This window comes from Oncorhynchus masou, chromosome 10 (assembly GCF_036934945.1).
Source record: "Oncorhynchus masou masou isolate Uvic2021 chromosome 10, UVic_Omas_1.1, whole genome shotgun sequence".
Lineage (NCBI taxonomy): Eukaryota > Metazoa > Chordata > Actinopteri > Salmoniformes > Salmonidae > Oncorhynchus > Oncorhynchus masou.
In genome coordinates this window covers 844,487-863,278 of record NC_088221.1, presented here as the reverse complement: position 1 = coordinate 863,278, position 18,792 = coordinate 844,487, and the positions used below count along the sequence as shown (strand labels likewise).

Here is an 18,792-nt window from a genome sequence, read left to right as displayed (position 1 = left end):
TTTTGTTGCACCTTGACTACTGTTCAGTCGTGTGGTCAGGTGCCACAGAAAAAGACTTAGGAAAATTACAATTGGCTCAGAACAGGGCAGCACGGCTGGCACATGGATGTACACAGAGAGCTAATATTAATAATATGAATGTCAATCTCTCCTGGCTCAAAGTGGAGGAGAGATTGACTTCATCACTACTTTTATTTATGAGAGGTATTGACATGTTTAATGCACCGAGCTGTCTGTCTAAACTACTGGCACACAGCTCGGACACCCATGCATACCCCACAAGACATGCCACAAGAGGTCTCTTCACAGTCCCCAAGTCCAGAACAGACTATGGGAGATGCACAGTACTACATAGAGCCATTACGACATGGAAACTCAATTCCACATCAAGTAAATGATGCAGCAGTAGAATCAGATTAAAAAAAAAACAGATAAAATACACCTTATGGAACAGCGGGGACTGGGAAGCAACACAAACATCAGACACACACACACACACACACACACACACACACACACACACACACACACACACACACACACACACACACACGGACCTACGTGACCGAGGACACTCAACTAAGGCACAGAGAACCCTAAAAGCGTTCCAAATAAAGAAAGACACCAAGCCAACTAACACCAGCGAGGATACATACAAATCCACCATATTGAAGGCTCGGAATCAACAACAAACTTCGATGCAGGCAATTTTCAAACAAGCAGTTAAGAAATCCCTGGAGGAACTGCTTTTTGGGATAAATTAAATCACTTAAGGATATGGTGGAAGCCTCCAACACGTCTATCATTAAACTCTTAAACAACATTGCCAGCCAATCTGTCACATGCAAGTCTCTGGAGCGAGTTGAGATGCAGGTTAGCGCCAGGGCAACTACAGATGACATAGCCACCTGCCGAGATGCGGTGAAGCAACTGCGGGAGAAAATGACGTCGCTATAACGAAACAGGGGTAGACCCAGATGCAGACACAGGACGCAGATGGTTCGAGTCTCAGAGATGTAATATATTCAAGGGGTAGGCAAATGGCAGGTCCAGGTCATGCAGAGATCAGTAATCCTAATAAAAGTCAGGCAGGCGAAAAACGGCAGGCAGGCTCAGGATCAGGAACGCCAACAGTGGCGGACGAACATCTGGGCCGAGGGTATGTTGACTTCTTCCTCAGGGAAGGAACACTCGAAGGGTGAGAGACCGGTGGCCGAGCAGGGAAGGGTGTTGCGGGGGTACTCCACCCACACAAGTCAGGGTGCAGAATGCCTTCCAGAACCTGGGCGTGAACTGAGGACCACGATCGGAGATCTTGTCGACCAGGAGTCCATGGATCCGGAAGTCGTGCTGCACCATAAGATGAGCCGTCTCCTTGGCTGAGGGCAACTTGGGAAGGGGAATTAAATGTACGGCTTTGGAAAACCTATCCACAACCATAAGGATGGTGGTGTAGCCATCTGACAGGGGGAGATCAGTGACACAGGGGCGGTGAGGAACAGGGAGTGGCTGAAGGAGGCCAGCCGGAGCTTGCTGCTGAGTCTTGTTCTGTGCGGACACAGTACAAGAGGCGACAAATACGGAGATAAGAAACGGTGGCAGAAACATTACGTACAAAATAAGTTACAAATAACGCAAAAAAATGCATCCAACCGGGAAGTGTGAGAATTGGCAGGAAACAGACTGTGGAGCATGTATTGATACAGTGTGGGCAGTATCAGAGGAAAGAGAGAGGCTGAGATCTAGTATGAGGGAGAAGGTGAACCAGGAAATTAGTTCAAAGAGAATATTGAGTAGAACATCATTAGATATAGTCTGAAATATGTTTTTTTAAAGAGCAACGGGGCTGGCAGGTAGGATTTAGTTCCTCCTCTTCTCTGGCCCACACTCCAGTATAGTAGGTGGCGGTAGGGCACCATTACCGTCGGATGCCAACAGCCAATAAATACCACCGAAGAAGAGGAAAGGCGCACCTTCTGTTTCGCCGAAAAAGAAGTTGGAGCTGTTTCACTTTACTGAAGATTTTAGCTAGCTAACTATAATATCATTCGAAATGGACGGCCAGCGCTGGTTGCCACTGGAAGCCAACCCAGATGTTAGTATACATACTTTGTATTTATCAAATTTAGCTAAACATGTTATCACAACTAGCTAGCTGCCTCATTCATTCAATCTCACATGAGTTGGCTAGCTAGCTAATTTATTCTAGCTAGCCATTGCTGGTTGGTTTGCAAAGCTAACGGCTTACTTTTTGTTCTTTCTTTTAGGTGATGAACCAAGTGAGTAAGTCGTATCATCTTGCTAAACCCATCATGGAGGTGTCAAGTGTTGCTGTTAAGGATATCGGAATCTCACTCCATGCTAAATAATAGCTAGATGGCTAACAACACAGTATCCAGCTTGGAGGATATTTAATAGCTAGCTAACTGTGGCTTGTTATCAAAAGCAGAGGTGCTGTTCAGCTTTACTATCGACCCTCTAAAAATAGCATATCCAACACGTTATACTTGTATCAGCTGACCATTTAACCCCTAATAATAGCAGCTAAATAGACAGCATTGCCATTCATATCAGAGACCGTTGCTCTTTGTTTTACAGAAACAGAATTTTGATGGTGAATATGTAACTAGCTAACTAGCAAGTTCTTGGAGCCAATAATCACTGCAGTAAACATGCACATGATACTCCATATAGAAATAGAGAACAGAAGTCAATCTGAATCCAAAGTTGGTTGAATCAAATGTGATTATTTTATCTGATTTAAATGACCAATGCTTAGGCTTCTGGTATTTGAATAAACCCTCCTCGCAGCTGCCCATGTCCCTTAAAGTTGATGATGTGGTTGCTACTGACAAGAAGCACATGGCTGAGCTCTTTAATCACCACTTCAATTAGTCAGGATTCCTATTTGAATCAGCCATGCCTCATTGCCCATTCAACATTTCCTCATCTCCCACTCCTTCTAATGTGATTGTCCCAGATGCTTCTCCCTCTTTTCCCCTTGCCCCGCCACAAAGTTTCTCCCTGCAGGCAGTCACTGAGTCTGAGGTCCTAAAGGAGGAGCTATTTAAACTTGACCCCAAAAACCAGGTTTAGATCCTTTCTTCTTTAAGGTTGCTGCCCCTATCATCACCAAGCTTATCTCTGACCTTTTAACCTGTCTCTCCTCTCTGGGGAGGTTCCCATTGCTTGGAAGGCAGCCAGTGTTATAGACCAATTTCTATTTTTCCCTGTTTATCAAAAGTGTTGGAAAAACATGTCAATAATCAACTGACTTTCTTAATGTCTATAGTTTTCTCTCTGGTATGCAATCTGGTTTCCACTCAGGTTATGAATGTCACTGCAACCTTAAACCTCTGATGCTACCATTGCCCTTCGTTCTAAGCAATGTTGTGCTGATATTTTTATTGATTTGGCCAAAGCTTTTGATACGGTAGACCATTCTGTTCTTGTTGGCCGGCTAAGGACTATTGGTGTCTGAGGGGTCTTTGGCCTGGTTTGCTAACTACCTCTCTCAAAGAGTGCAGTGTATAAAGTCAAAACATCTGTCTCAGCCACTGCCTGTCACCAAGGGTGTACCCCAAGGCTAGGAAGCTCTCTCATCCATTTATATGCAGATGATATACTCAGCTGGTCCCTCCCTGGATTTTGTGTTAAACGCTCTACAACAAAGCTTTCTTAGTGTCCAACAAGCTTTCTCTGCCCTTAACCTTGTTCTGAACACCTCCAAAACAAAGGTCATGTGGTTTGGTAAGAAGAACGCCCCTCTCCCCACAGATGTGATTACTACCTCTGAGGGTTTAGAGCTTGAGGTAGTCACCTCATACACGTACTTGGGAGTATGGCTAGATGGTACACGGTCCTTCTCTCAGCACATATCAAAGCTGCAGGCTAGAGTTAAATCTAGACTTGGTTTCCTCTATCGTAAATAGCTCCTCTTTCACCCTAGCTGCCAAACTAACCCTAATTCAGATGACCATCTCACCCATGCTAGATTACAGAGACTTCATTTATAAATCGGCTGGTAAGGATGCTCTCGAGCGACGAGATGTTCTTTACCATTCGGCCATCAGATTTGCCACCAATGCACCTTATACGACACATCACTGCACTCTTCTGTAAACTGGTCATCTCTGAATACCCGTCATGAGACCCACTGGTTGATGCTTATTTATAAAACCGTCTTAGACCTCACTCCCCCCTATCTGAGATATCTACTGCAGCCCTCATCCTCCACATACAACACCTGTTCTGCCAGTCACATTCTGTTAAAGGTTCCCAAAGCGCACATCCCTGGATCGCTCGTCTTCTCAGTTTTCTGCAGCTAGCGCCTGGAACGAGCTTCAAACTGGACAGTTTTATCTCAATCTCTTCATTCAAAGACTCAGTCATGGACAATACTGACAGATGTGGCTGCTTTGCTTGATGTATTGTTGTCTCTACCTCCTTGCCCTTTGCGCTGCTGTCTGTGGCCAGTAATGTTTGTAGCCTGTTTTACGCTGCTGACATGTTGTGCTGCTGCCATGTTGCTACCATGCTGTGTTGTCGTCATAGGTCTCTCTTTATGTAGTGATGTGTTTTGTCCCTGCAGGAGGCCTTTTACCTTCTGGTAGGCCGTTATTGTAAATAAGAATTTGTTCTGAACTGACTTGCCTAGTTAAATAATAAATACATTTGGTGTGCTTTGCTGAAAGGATAGTGTGGCAGCTACAATAATGATTTGTATTTATTATTTAACCTTTATTTAACTTGGCAAGTCAGTTAAGAACAAATTCTTATTTAGAACGAAGGCCTACCCCGGTCGACGCTGGGCTTATTAGTCCCTATAGGACTCACAATCATGGCCGGTTGTGATACTGCATGGAATCGAACCAGGGTCTGTAGTGATGCCTCTAGCACTGAGATGCAGTGCCTTAGACCGCTGTTCCAGTCGGGAGCCCAAATGATAACCTGCTGATTTACTCATGCTCATATCCTAATTTATATTTTAGCAAGTTAAAACACTCCTGAGCTTTGCCCTGTCCATTGCTTTCCTATTTGCATGCATGATGATTTAACTCCAATATTCTTCCCCAAGTTTCTGCGACAGTTGGGTTTGCTGCCGACCTGGCAGTTTGGCGACGTGTATGGGATGGACCCAGAGCTTTTGAGCATGGTGCCCAGGCCTGTGTGTGCTGTCCTGCTGCTCTTCCCTGTCACAGAGAAGGTAGGTCTGCTCCAGCTTCTCCTACCTAATGTGTGTTTGTTTGACTTAGGCTATTTAGTTAAAAGGAGTCACAGCTGGTGCCGTCTTCTATGCTATGCCAAAATGAGAGAATTTTATGTTATGCCTTAAATGATTTGACTGTTAAATATAGACAGTCAAATATACGGGTAACCGCATGTAGAGTTGTGGATTTTACCAGTGTTCACCACAGATGCATTCTGCAATAATTGTGTATTTTATAAATGTATTTATTAACATTCTAGAATTGTTAAAATCTACATTCATCCCCAGTAACTCCAGTAGAATATAATGGAATATCATGGATAGAACACATAAGTTAGGAAAACAACATGACACACTTTCCCTCTCCTCTCCCATTTTGCAGTATGAGTCTTTCAGGCTAGAGGAGGAGGCCAAGATCAAGGCCCAGGGCCAGGATGTCTCCCCAGATGTCTACTTCATGAAACAGACAATCGGCAACGCCTGTGGAACAATAGGCTTAATTCACGCTGTAGCCAACAACCAGGAACATCTGGAATTTGGTACGTGGCTGTCACACCCTGGATGAAGTTTCCCCTACGTACAGATCTAGGATCAGCTTTCCTCCCCCAATCCCAATGAAAAGTCCTATTTCACTGATCACAGGGCGGTGATTGTCCTTATTGAGATGGCATGCTCACAGTTTGACAACGTCAAACTACTGTACTGTCCACGATGGCTTTGATAAATTGAAAAAATGAGGATGTGAAAAATGTAATTGCGTTTTCATTCAGGAAAAGTATTCCACTAATTTAATCGTCGAAATTATTTTCCTGTCGTGGCAAGATTAATTTAGTCAATAAAGGATTTGCTGTCCCTTTTCCTTTCTGTGCCACCAAATGTTTGCATATAGGCTACTGGTAATGGTACCAGGGCCATGCTCAGTTGCAAAACATTCTCGAACATTGCAGATATAAAATGCATGAATAGAGCCGGCGTTATTCCTTATTCAACACGTCCTGCTGAATGCGCCCCAGGTTGTTAGTAATAGCTAGCTAATGAGGTAACATGACTGAACAAGGTGTAGCCTAATCAAATGGTTAACAGTCTGATCAGCAAGTAGCCTAGTTTTGGAACGGCCCGCGATATGCTTTATGAATGCAAAATTCGGCCCGCCAATGTGCGACAGAAGAGAAAAAAGCATAACTCTGGTGTTATGGATCATTTCTTTTGAACGATAAGGGCTAGAATCAAGGTCAGAAATGGGTTTTTCTCTGAGGAAAAGGGAGACTTGGTTACACAACCTGGCTATGAAATGCAGTGGGGACAGTTGAGAGAGACTACAAGTTCAAAGACGGCCTACGTTTCTATACTGAAAGGGAGAAAAACATAGACTGTTGTTTTTACGATTGAACTCAATGCTGCTTTTGTTTTTAATTTCGTAAGGCAGTTTGTTTCTTAACCAGGCAAAGGGCAAAGGGAATAGAAGGCTGGTGGTGAATGGTTAGCTACCGGGAAGCAAGAGAGTCGCCTGTGCCGTGTGTATAATCTGAGCCTGAGCGGTGCCTGTCTGCCTACACACATTGCTTGCTCACCAGCTGATGTAGTCTTTGTGGCGCGTCCTTCCTACTGCTGAACAGAACTGCTGCCAACATTAATTGTGCTTGTCAATGAAAAGCTCTTAATCTCTCCCGAAACTCTTGTCCAGTCCATTTAGTCAGATTTTAGTCATAGATCATTTAGTCTCTTCTCATTTTAGTCAACTGAAATGAAAATTCATTTTATTTTGGTTAGTTTTTTCTGGGTCTATTTAGTCAGTTATTACACTCGTCAATTGCCACTGAAAATTAAGTGTTTGGCTAATATTTTAGTCGTCTGTTAACAAAATGAACACTGCTCAGTGATAACTTTCTGTATGTTTCATGCTTATGTCTACTCGTCCTCCCAGAGACTGACTCTCCACTGAAGATGTTCCTGGTTCAGTCCACTAAACTGAGCCCAGAGAACAAGGCCACCTTCCTGGAGAAAGATGAGGTATTTCCATCAATCTTCATCATACAAAGATGATCATTTATCAGATTAGCACTAGTGGGTCAAGACTATTGTTTAGAAACATTTTAGTGCTTAGCAGTTGCCAGGGTGTGCCTATAATAAGTGGTGGCCACGATGACAATGTACTGAGTGGATGGTGTCATTCTAGCCATCGGGAAATTATGTGATTGAAATTGAAGTGGATGATTTCTTCCTTTACAGAGCATCCGTGTTACACATGAATCTAGTGCACAGGAAGGACAGACCGAGGTGAGTATTCATTTGAAGGGTTTTCTTTTCTAAAACAACTTAATTTGAGTTAATTTGAAACATGGTCAAAGGCAGTCAATAAGTAACGACAGGGACAACTTTTTGAAAGAGTGAAATGGGGAGCTACGACCTAAACTTGTCCTTTGTAAACTCTTGTTTTTGTTTTCTATTTGCCCATACTGAACATGACCCAGTTGTGCTTTTATCTTTTGTTTTATAGGCACCAAGCTTGGATGAAAAAGTGGACTTGCATTTCATTGCCTTTGTGAATGTTGGGGGACATTTATATGAACTGGGTAAGTGAAACACCCCTTTCCACTTGAAATGTTTTGTTGTAGACCTCTCAATAGTAGGAATAAGATACACAGACATGGGTTTGGTAACACTTCTTATGAATAACCTCTTCAGAATGCCTTGTAAACCCATTTTATAATGTGTTTGTAGCGGATGTGAGGGTTAATTTCCCAAAGGGATCATTTTCTTTTGGTCTAATGGTCAAGACATTGGTTTCTCCTGTGGGAGACCAGGGTTCAGATCCCGCCTGTGATAATGGCGCCCAATGTGGGGTGGCGTCTGGTGAAGAGGCTCATGGTCTTGTGATGAGGTAAACCCAGCCTGTCTCTTCAAAAACAGTCAGCCTCAGCCCAAGGGGGAATTTCCTTCAGATCCCGTCCGTGACATGTTCATGAGCCCCATAAGTTATTAAAAACTTGCTTATAATGCATTATTAAGAGGGTATTCTTAGGAAGGGTTACCATGAGTTTTCTATGCATGTGATCCACATTACAATGGGATTGTTCTGAGACTTGCCCAGTCATTGCAGTGTGATATTGGTCATGTGCAGTAGCATTTGTTTCTCATCTTGTGTTTTCTCTCAAGATGGCCGCAAGCCTTTCCCTATTGCCCATGGGAAAACATCAGAAGTCCGCTTTCTTGAGGTAAGACTAATCAATGCATCTCATTGTAAAGACTTGACGCAATGATGGTTTGGTAGAGACAACCACGGTCTTGGTTGAATAAGTGGCGACAATTCAGAAAGAGTTACCGTGTTGATTACTGATATTTCCATATTCAGTAGGTGTACCTTACCTGCATCGTTATAATCATGGGTGGAATTGGAAAGGGAAATCACTCTGGGAACTTACTTACCTAATCCACAAGAGTGCACCACTGTATCCGCTCTGCAGCCCTCTGGGAATCGCCAGGAATTCAGATCCAAACACATCTTTACATTTTGAAGTTACTTTCACTTTGGGAACTCCGTTCCCATAATAGAACTGGGCGTAGTGTGGATATTGAGAACAGTCTAAAGCAGAAGCATAACATGTCATTACACTTCAAAGTCCGAGTGGACGGCAAGTAGGCCTACAGTAGGAATATCAATGACAATAGTCAACTCACTTCGATTGCAGGATTTGGCATTGCATTGAAAAGAGATTTGCTGTGACTTTGTTGGGCAGTGTAAACATTAATAAAGGTCTGGGGCTTGTTCAGAAGGTTAATAGATTATTTTCAGATTTAAAGCCTTGGATTTTATAAAATTTTTATCTTTTGATTTACTTCTAGTATATTTTATCACCACACTTCAGCAAATTTGATGAATATTCCCGTAGGCAGCTCTCCTGCATGTTGACTTTCATACGCTTCAAGTGACATTGCTATGGAGTTGCAAAACTCTTCCATTTCGCTTAACAAAAATCAAGCCATGAAGTGTGAGTTGTGCAAAATTGATTGTCGTTAAGGAGGAAGAATGTGCCCAGGTCGTTGTCTGTTGATGTGCAATCAAAATGTTGAGCTGAAGGATGGGATCATCGCACTTCAAACTGAGATGGCACAACAAGAGGTCGATTTTAACGCCGATACCGATTATTGGAGGACAAAAAAAGCAGAATTGTATTTATTTGTAATAATGACAATTACAACAATACTGATTGAACACTTAACTTAATATACTACATCAATAAAATCAATTTAGCCTCATAAATAATGAAACCATGTTCAATTTGGTTTAAATAATGCAAAAACAAAGTGTTAGAGAAGAAAGTAAAAGTGCAATATGTGCCATGTAAGAAAGCTAATGTTTAAGTTCCTTGCTCAGAACATGAGAACATGTTAAAAAGGAACCAGTTTTCAAATGTCTTCAATATTCCCAGGTAAGAAGTTTTAGGTTGTAGTTATAGGACTATTTCTCTCTATACCATTTGTATTTCATATACCTTTGACTATTGGATGTTCTTATAGGCACTTTAGTATTGCCAGTGTAACAGTATAGCTTCCGTCCCTCTCCTCGCTCCTACCTGGGCTCGAACCAGGAACACAGTAACAAAGCCTTTCTCAAAGCAGCGTTACCCATCGCTCCACAAAAGCCGCGGCCCATGCAGAGCAAGGGGAACAACCACTCCCAAGTCTCAGAGCGAGTTACGTTTGAAACGCTATTAGCGCGCACTCCACTAACTAGCTAGCCATTTCACATCGGTTACACCAGCCTAATCTCTGGAGTTGATGGGCTTGAAGTCCTAAACAGCTGCTGGCAAACGCACGAAAGTGCTGTTCGAATGAATGCTTACGAGCCTGCTGCTGCCTACCATCGCTCAGTCAGACTGCTCTATCAAATCATAGATTTAATTATAACATAAGAACACACAGAAATACGAGCCTTAGGTCATTAATATGGTCGAATCTGGAAACTATCATCTTGGAAACCAAATGTTTATTCTTTCAGTGAAATATGGAACCAGTCCGTATTTTATCTAAGGGGTGGTATCCATTAGTCTAAATATTCCTGTTACATTGCAGAACCTTCAATGTTATGTCATAATTACGTAAAATTCTGGCAAATTAGGTTGCCCAAACTGTTGCATATACACTGACTCTGTGTGCAATGAACGCAAGAGAAGTGACACAATTTCACCTGGTTAATATTGCCTGCTTACCTGGATTTCTTTTAGCTAAATATGCAGGTTTAAAAATATATACTTCTGTGTATTGATTTTAAGAAAGGCATTGATGTTTATGGTTAGGTACACATTGGAGCAATGATACGCATCGATTATATTTAATGCAGGACACGCTAGATAAACTATCATCAACCATGTGTAGTTAACGAGTGATTATGATTGTTTTCTATAAGATAAGTTTAATGCTAGTTGGCAACTTACCTTGGCTTACTGCATTCGCGTAACAGACAATTCTCCTCATGGAGTGTAATGAGAGCCAGGTGGTTAGAGCATTGGACTAGTTAACTGTAAGGTTGCAAGATTGAATCACCCGAGCTGACAAGGTAAAAATCTGTCGTTCTGCCCCTGAACAAGGCAGTTAACCCACCGTTCCTAGGCCGTTATTGAAAATAAGAATTTGTTCTTAACTGACTTGTCTAGTTAAATAAAGGTGTAAAAAATTTGGGCAAATCGGTGTCCAAAAGTACCGATTTCCGATTGTTATGGAAACTTGAAATCGGCCCTGATTAATCGGCCATTCAACGTTTTTCATTTATTTTTGTATCTTTTTATGTATTCTTTCAGTTTCACAGTACGGACCAAACAGAGGTGCCTTTACTCAACACCCCTAGTTTGCGCTAATAATTAGGACCCTGGTTATAATCGTATAATGTATCAAGGTGTATTTGTTTCGTCTGTGTTGCAGGATGCAACAGAGGTGTGTAAGACATTCATGGCTCGGGACCCCCAGGAGCTTCGCTTCACAGTGGTGGCCCTGTCCAAGGCATGAACACGGCACTCACCGAACAAGAGAAGAAAATACGACTGCCAATCATTCTCAAGTGCTGAATTTTGTTAGCTCATTAGCATTTTTACTGAATAGGTTAGCATGTGGTATGATGACAAAAGGTTAACTGTAAAAATATATATAATTAAAGTAAGCTAAGCTTGCGAGGAATCAGTAGCCTGGTTCTAAAAACGATTAGATTGTCAGATTAAAAGTTGTCATGCAACTGAAAGTTATTGAAGTGTGTGCCATCACTACTTCCCCATTGCCCCTTAGTACTTTCAATGATTTAGGCTGAAGTTTCCTGAAGTTATAAAAAAGAAACCCGAAATTGCTTCTTAGCAAGAGCAATTACTCAAGCAGGAATATTGGTAGGACTGTGAGTGGGGAAGGGAAAACTGAAAACAAGCTGTTATTGGCAGAGAGGTTTGGAACTGTTTTTCTTATTGGTCTATTAACTAATTTACCTCCTGGTGATGTCACCAGGCAGAACAAAACTCAATCCCACCAAAACCGGCTGAAATTTCAGGTGGTCTTTTCAAAAAGCTCTTACACCTAACAGGGAATTATCATTTTCACAGTACTATTCCAACCTCATTGTGTGGAAATGTATATAAAACAGGAAAATCAGTTTTGACTGCAATGGGCCTTTAAGTATGTTTTGATTATTGATTGACATGGGGAGTGGTAAAAAGACGTGATATAGCTACTACCACCACCTACCACTGACATGGTGCCTACCTTTTGTAAAAACTGGCAAATTAAAATACCGAAATGGTTGAAATCTTACTTTGTGATTTCACTCGCACACACCCTATCTATCATGTAACCAAATGACTGAAGAGTACATATTTTACCTTGTTTTTCATAATACAAACAAGAAAATGACTACATATTTAATATAATGAAAACCATAAACCTCTTCTTACTTAGTCACTTGGCTACATGCAATATAATATACATTTTCATAACTGCCTTGTTAGAATGTCACGTTACTTAATTTTTAGGGAGGGTTACAGGTAAGATATTTAAATTCATATTTGATATTCCGTTATATTTGACACGTACCTGTGGGCTGCCACTCAGAAGAAAAAAGAAAAAACAAAAGGTAAATAGCTACACACTTTTGCTATTCTTTTTAAGTTTAGGTAATAATTCGTTGTATATAGTGCATTTGGAAAGTGTTCAGACCTCTTATTTTTTTTTACACTTTATGTTAGAGCTTTATTCTAGAATTGATCTTTTTTTTCCTTAATTAATCTACCTTTTTGTGTGAATTTATAAAACTGAAATATCACATTTACGTAAGTATTCAGATTCTTCACTTAGCTTGGGACACTAGTATTTGGGGAGTTTCTCTGCAGATTCTCTCAAGCTCTGTCAGTTTGGTTGGGGATAGTCGCTGCACAGATATTTTTAGGTCTCCAGAGATGTTCAGTCCGGGCTCTGGCTGGGCCATTCAAGGATATTCAGAGGCTTGCGCCGAAGCCACTCCTGCGTTGTCTTGGCTGTGTGCTTAGGGTCGTTGTCCTGTTGGAAGGTGAAACTTCGGCCCAGTCTGAGGTCCTGAGCGCTCTGGAGCAGGTTTTCATCAAGGGTCTCTGTAGTTTGCTCCGTTTATTTTTCCGTCGATCCTGACTAGTTTCCCAGTCCCTGCCGTTGACAAACATCCCCACAGCATGTTGCTGCCACCACCATGCTTCACTGTAGGGATGGTGCCAGGTTTCCTCCAGACCTGACTCTTGGCATTCAGGCCAAATAATTCAATATTGGTTTCATCAGACCAGAGAATCTGGTTTCTCACAGCCAGAGTCCTTTAGGTGCCTTTTGGCAAACTCCAAGTGGGCTGTCATGTGCCTTTTACTAAGGAGTGGCTTCCGTCTGGCCACTCTACCATAAAGGCCTGATTGATGGAGTGCTGCAGAGATGGTTGTCTTTCTGGAAGGTTCTCCCTTGGTCACCTCCCTGACCAAGGTCCTCCTCCCCTGATTACTCAGTTTGGCCGGGCGGGCAACTATAGGAAGAGTCTTGGGGGTTCTAAACTTCTTCCACTTAAGAAGGATGGAGGCCACTGTGTTCTTGGGGACCTTCAATGCTGTAGACATTTTTTGGTACCCTTCCCCAGATTTGTGCCTCAACACAATCCTGTCTCGGAGTTCTGCGGACAATTCCTTCGACCTCATGGCTTGTTTTTTTTTCCCTGACATGCACCGTCAACTGTGGGACCGTATATAGACCGGTGTGTTTCTTTCCAAATCATGTCGAATCAATTGAATTTACCACAGGTGGACTCCCAAGTTGTAAAAACATCTCAAGGATGATCAATGGAAACAGGATGCACCTGAGCTCAATTTAGAGTCTCCTAGCAAAGGGTCTGAATACTTATGTAAATAAGATATGTTTTTTATTTGTAATACGTTTGCAAAAATGTCTAAACCTGTTTTCGCTCAGTCGTTATGGGGTATTGTGTGTAGATTGAGGGAAAACATTTTTTAAATACATTTTAGAATAAAGCTGTAACACAACAAAATATGGGAAAAGGGAAGCGGTCTGAATAATTTCCGAATGCACTGTACAGGAAAATATAAGGAAACCCAAACTTCCCAACCTCTCCCAGCCAACATCCCCAACTCCACACAGCCAACCCTACCCATCCCATTCCTCAACCACACCCAGCCAACGTCTCCAACCCCACCCATCCCATTCCTCAACCACACCCAGCCAACGTCTCAAACCCCACCCATCCCATTCCCCAACCCCACCCAGCCAACGTCGCCAACCCCACGCATCCCATTCCCCACCCAGCCAACGTCCCCAACCCCCCAAAGCCAACCTCACCCAGCCAACGTCCCCAACATCACCCAGCCAACGTCCCCCAACCTCACCCAGCCAACGTCCCCCAACCTCACCCAGCCAACGTCCCCCAACCTCACCCAGCCAACGTCCCCCAACCTCACCCAGCCAACGTCCCCCAACCTCACCCAGCCAACGTCCCCCAACCTCACCCAGCCAACGTCCCCAACCTCACCCAGCCCCACCCGTCCCATTCCTCCAGCCCCACCCAGCCAACGTCCCCCAACCTCACCCAGCCAACGTCCCCCAACCTCACCCAGCCAACGTCCCCCAACCTCACCCAGCCAACGCCCCACCCGTCCCATTCCTCCAGCCCCACCCAGCCAACGTCCCCAACCTCACCCGTCCCATTCCTCCAGCCCCACCCAGCCAACGTCCCCAACCTCACCCAGCCAACGTCCCCCAGCCCCAGCTGTCCCATTCCTCCAGCCCCACCCAGCCAACGTCCACAACCTCACCCAGCCAACCAACGTCTCCATTCAGCCAACCATCATCTGAGAGATTCAAGGAGCTGTTAAGTAATGTAGTAGATGCGAAGTATTGCATATTTCCATTCATGAATTTTGAAATTCATTTTCTAACATTGTCCCAAAAGTGTTTAACTGCCGGGTGTATGGAGCCAATTTGAGTTCTAAAGAATTAGCCGAAAAGGTATGATTGTTTTATTTATTTTATTTAACCTTTATTTAACTACGCAAGTCAGTTTAAAAACAAATTCTTATTTACAATGATGGTCTACCAAAAGGTCTCCTGCAGGGACGGGGGATAAAATAAAAATTAAGACGAGACACCACAACACTAAAGAGAGGCCTAAGACGAACATAGCATGTTAGCAACACCACATGGTAGCAGCATGGTAGCAGCACAAAATATTTTACAAACATTGGGCACAGAAAACAGCACAAAGGTAGAGACAACAATACATCACGCAAAGCAACCACAACTGCCAGTGTCCATGATTAAAGTCTTTGAATGAAGAGATGGACATAAAACTGTCTAGTTTGAGTGTTTTTTTGCAGCTCGTTCCAGTCGAAGTTACAGCAAATTGAAAAGAGGAGCAACCCACGGGTGTGTGTGGTTTTGGGGACCTTTAACAAAATGTAACTGGCAGAACGGGTGGAGGATGAGGGCTGAGAGAACTGCTCCTGAAAGTAACTAACTTTGGCCTTTCGGATAGCCTGAGTACACATTTCTCATTTGCCTGAACAAGAGCCTGTGAGTATGTGAGCCAAACCTTTTGCCAAATTAATTTCTTGAGGGGGTGTAACTCTGCCAGATCACGGTCGAACCAGGAGCTGAACCTGTTAATTATCATTGTTAACAATATCACTGAAAATATCAAGCGTCTTTGACAGTGGGGATCTGATTTTATACCAATTTAGAGGCCATGAAGAAAGGCTTGCTCATTAAAGTTTTTTTAGTCAGCGTCTATGACAAATCAGGACAGGTGGTTTCACTGAGCAGCCATCATGGTGTTTCTGTAATGACCTATCAGGATTATTTGTGAGGATAACATCAAGGAGTTTTATTACTAAGTGAAAGTGATTTAAAAAATATAGATAAAAATATATTTTAAAAAATTATGAAAACAATCAGAATTTAAACATTGAAAATGATTTTGAAAGCATTCAGTTGTTATTTGCATCCAATCTTAAACTTTATTTGGTCAAACATATTTTCACTCAGTTCTTGTCCTTTCTCTTGTGATGACCCCCCCCCCCCCCAACGTTCAAGTAATCTTTTCTCTCCACTGAGTACTGACATGGAGGCGGGGTTAGCGGGAATGGGCGTGTCCATGGAGTCACAACCTTGGAGTGGCAAGAAACAGTGAATCCAAAACCCCCCCATCACCGCTACCAACTCACTCAGAAGGCACTCTGTGTCACATGTTGCTGACGATGTTGCAGGGTCGGAATTGCCAGTCTGGCAATTCTCACAAATGCCATCTTTTATAAGGGTGGGCAGGTCGAAATTGACAAAAATATAAGTGCCTTCAGAAAGTAATTCTCGCCCCTTGACTTTTTCCACATTTTGTTGTGTTACAGCCTGAATTTAAAATGGATGACATTGAGATGTTTTGTCACTGGCCTACACACAATACCCCATAATTTCAAAGTGGAATTGATGTTTTTCAAAATGTTTACTAATTAATTAAAAATGAAAGGTGAAATGTCTTGAGTCAAAATCAAATCACATTTTATTGGTCACATACACATATTTAGCAGATGTTATTGCGGGTGTAGCAAAATGCTTTTGTTCCTAGCTCCAACAGTACAGTTAATATCTAACAATTCACAACCATGCACACAAATCTAAAAGTAAAAGAACGGAATTAAGAAATATATAAATATTAGGACGAGCAATGAGTGGCATTGACAAAAATACAGTAGAATACACTATGAAATGAGTAAAGCCCATATGCCACTGGTTGAGAGAAAATGTAATTGTTTTGTGGCAGAACTATATGAAGTTTAATGTGTTGTTGTCTTGGTCAGTTTAGCTCAGAAAATGCCACCTTCTTCAATCCATAGGCAGACGCAGATATAGCCCTCTGCAGGCCTGGACATTTTTTTCTCTCGCAAACGTAGTGCACTGAGCTTTTACTATTCCTGTAATAGTGGAACAATACAGCAGTCTGTGGCACAGGGAGAAATGTTTTTATCCCAAATTTGCAGCACCGCCACCCACCAAATATCTTCCCACGGCTGAGCCAACCCCACTTTTACATCGGCACAGAGTATTTTATTTCTAGAAGCCAAAATGTAATTCATATGCAGTGTGTTGCAGTGAATGGAATGGGTGGAGTAAGGACTCACCAGTACTCTGTATTAAACTTGTTGCCCACCAAAATTAGACCAATTTACGTTTCGTAGACTCTAGTGAGTTATTCCAATTACATACGGTATTATCAAAAGTGTATTCATTTACATAAAGCCTACAACAATATATTTCAACATAACAGCATTGATGTGAACTTTTTTTTTAAAATGCTGGTATAAATAATACAATATTTAAAATAAAAGTATGTCAAATAATCGTGTTTTTTTTGTGGTTGTGATGATGTGAAAACCATTGTAGTGTACTAGTGTAGGTGCAATTTTTTTTTTGATATTCCCAAAGTTTAGCATGTCTTTATAGTCTTTTATATCTAAAATCTGCCACAGTACTGCCAGCAATACATCCTTATCCCGCATTAATTATAGAACGTTGATATTTCAAGAATACCGTAAGGACAGTCTCTTTGACAAAGGACAGGAATGACAAGGAGTGGAATGTTGTAGTTGAACAGAGACAGCAACCATGCCAGCCAAGGTCAAATGTGCTCTCAAAGTTCTAATTCAAGACTGATAGTTCAATTTAGCTGACAGTCTCGTACCTACATCTGAGGAGGAACGACTATTATCCAAAAAAGCACCTCCAGTAAAGTATGGTGAGAGGCTAAAGTAATCACCTGTTCCGCCAGGTGGCGTGATAGATCCACGAGAAAAGTGCACGTCAAAGGTGGTGCTGTTGCTTCGGAGTGGAGGAAGAGAAACATCCTGACTCTCAAGCGGCAGTTTCGGTCGGATGGTAAATGTACAGTTCTTTCAATACCTTCAGATAGCCCTCTTCATCGGAAGTAGGCATCCATTGTGTTAGTAGGACCAAACAATCTAGGGAATAATCTGGCGGGTGTGTAGTCGAGACCGAACAGGTAGGTAAAAATAAACTTTGGGCGCGTTCCTTAATTCACTTTGGCGATCTATTCCGGGTGCGCCAGAGCGCAGAATAATGAATTTACGAACTCACAACACCTGTTGAATATGGCCGGTGCCAGTAAACGTCGGAAAATGTAACTGTCGCCAGCAGGACAGTTACATTCACCAACTCTCTGGATAACATGAAAGCAGCCTAACCAGCTCTGCTTGGGCGAGTAAAATGGTCAGAGTGAGCTGTTCTCATTTGTATCGGGGAGTAACTTGCCAGTTAGTTTGGGTGCTTGACAGCGGGTGGGAGGTCAGAGCGTTCGGATCAACCCTTACTCCTCGGCCAGAGCGTCTGGACCCCTACGAACGCCCAGAGCGCACTCTGGTACCCCAGAGTGGATTTACCAACACACCCATTGTTGCGTTCTCCCAGGGTAGTATCAATAGCAAGTTGAATAATGTCAAGTTTCACTTAAGATTGACTAACCTAAATGTTACATGTGTTGATTTGTGGTGTGCCACAAATCGTGGAGTTGAGGTAAACCTAACGTTACTTGGCAATGGTGTAGAGCAGATGGAGAAAAGATGCTCAACTGTTGTGCAAAGGGACGCTTGTTTGTACATATTCAAAGGATACATTTATTTTGACTGGTTTTAAGTCATGCCAATAGGCTACAGTACAGTATGAATAATATTTTTATTGTAATTTTATCTTTTCCGTTGCACTTGTTAACTTGGCAGCCCACTGGGCCACATCAGTTCAATGTGTAGTTTTGATTTACATTTGGTTGAGTTGTCAACTAAGGTGTAATCAACAAAAAAATGTGACCATGTTATTTGATTTAGGTTAAAAGTCAGGTGAAAAGAATTACTATTTTCAAATCCAATCAGTTCTCCCACTTGATTCAACATCATCACATTGCATGTTTTGGTTGAAATAATGTGGAAACAATGTTGAATGAATTAGTTTTTGCCCAGTTGGATAAGCCTAAAAAAAATGTTTTTTTAGGCTATTGCTTTGTTGTACAAACTAGAGGACATCTA

At 42.3% G+C, this 18,792-nt stretch overlaps 2 protein-coding genes across 2 annotated transcripts in view; both read left to right on the top strand.

Moving 5' to 3' along the window:
• Positions 1 to 2,273: 2,273 nt before the first annotated feature.
• On the top strand, positions 2,274 to 11,993 carry uchl3 (ubiquitin carboxyl-terminal esterase L3 (ubiquitin thiolesterase)). Its single transcript, XM_064975638.1, has 8 exons — positions 2,274 to 2,279; positions 5,078 to 5,206; positions 5,592 to 5,748; positions 7,134 to 7,219; positions 7,439 to 7,486; positions 7,707 to 7,782; positions 8,366 to 8,424; positions 11,129 to 11,993. The coding sequence occupies exons 2-8, from the start codon at positions 5,132 to 5,134 to the stop codon at positions 11,210 to 11,212; spliced, it is 585 nt and encodes a 194-aa protein (XP_064831710.1). The 5' UTR covers positions 2,274 to 2,279; positions 5,078 to 5,131; the 3' UTR covers positions 11,213 to 11,993.
• Positions 11,994 to 17,980: 5,987 nt separating this feature from the next.
• The window catches only part of LOC135547776 (uncharacterized), a 65,492-nt gene continuing 64,680 nt past the window's right edge, over positions 17,981 to 18,792 (top strand). Inside the window, exon 1 of the mRNA XM_064977033.1 lies at positions 17,981 to 17,989. Coding sequence (XP_064833105.1) covers positions 17,981 to 17,989 — 9 coding nt within the window. The remainder of the gene's footprint in view (positions 17,990 to 18,792) is intronic.

Coding starts and splice junctions, on each gene's coding strand:
- uchl3 (XM_064975638.1), top strand. CDS start 5,132: ATGGACCCAGAGCTTTTGAGCATGGTGCCCAGGCCTGTGTGTGCTGTC. Junction 7,220..7,438: donor CCTTCCTGGAGAAAGATGAG/GTATTTCCATCA, acceptor CTTCCTTTACAG/AGCATCCGTGTTACACATGA. Junction 8,425..11,128: donor CAGAAGTCCGCTTTCTTGAG/GTAAGACTAATC, acceptor TCTGTGTTGCAG/GATGCAACAGAGGTGTGTAA.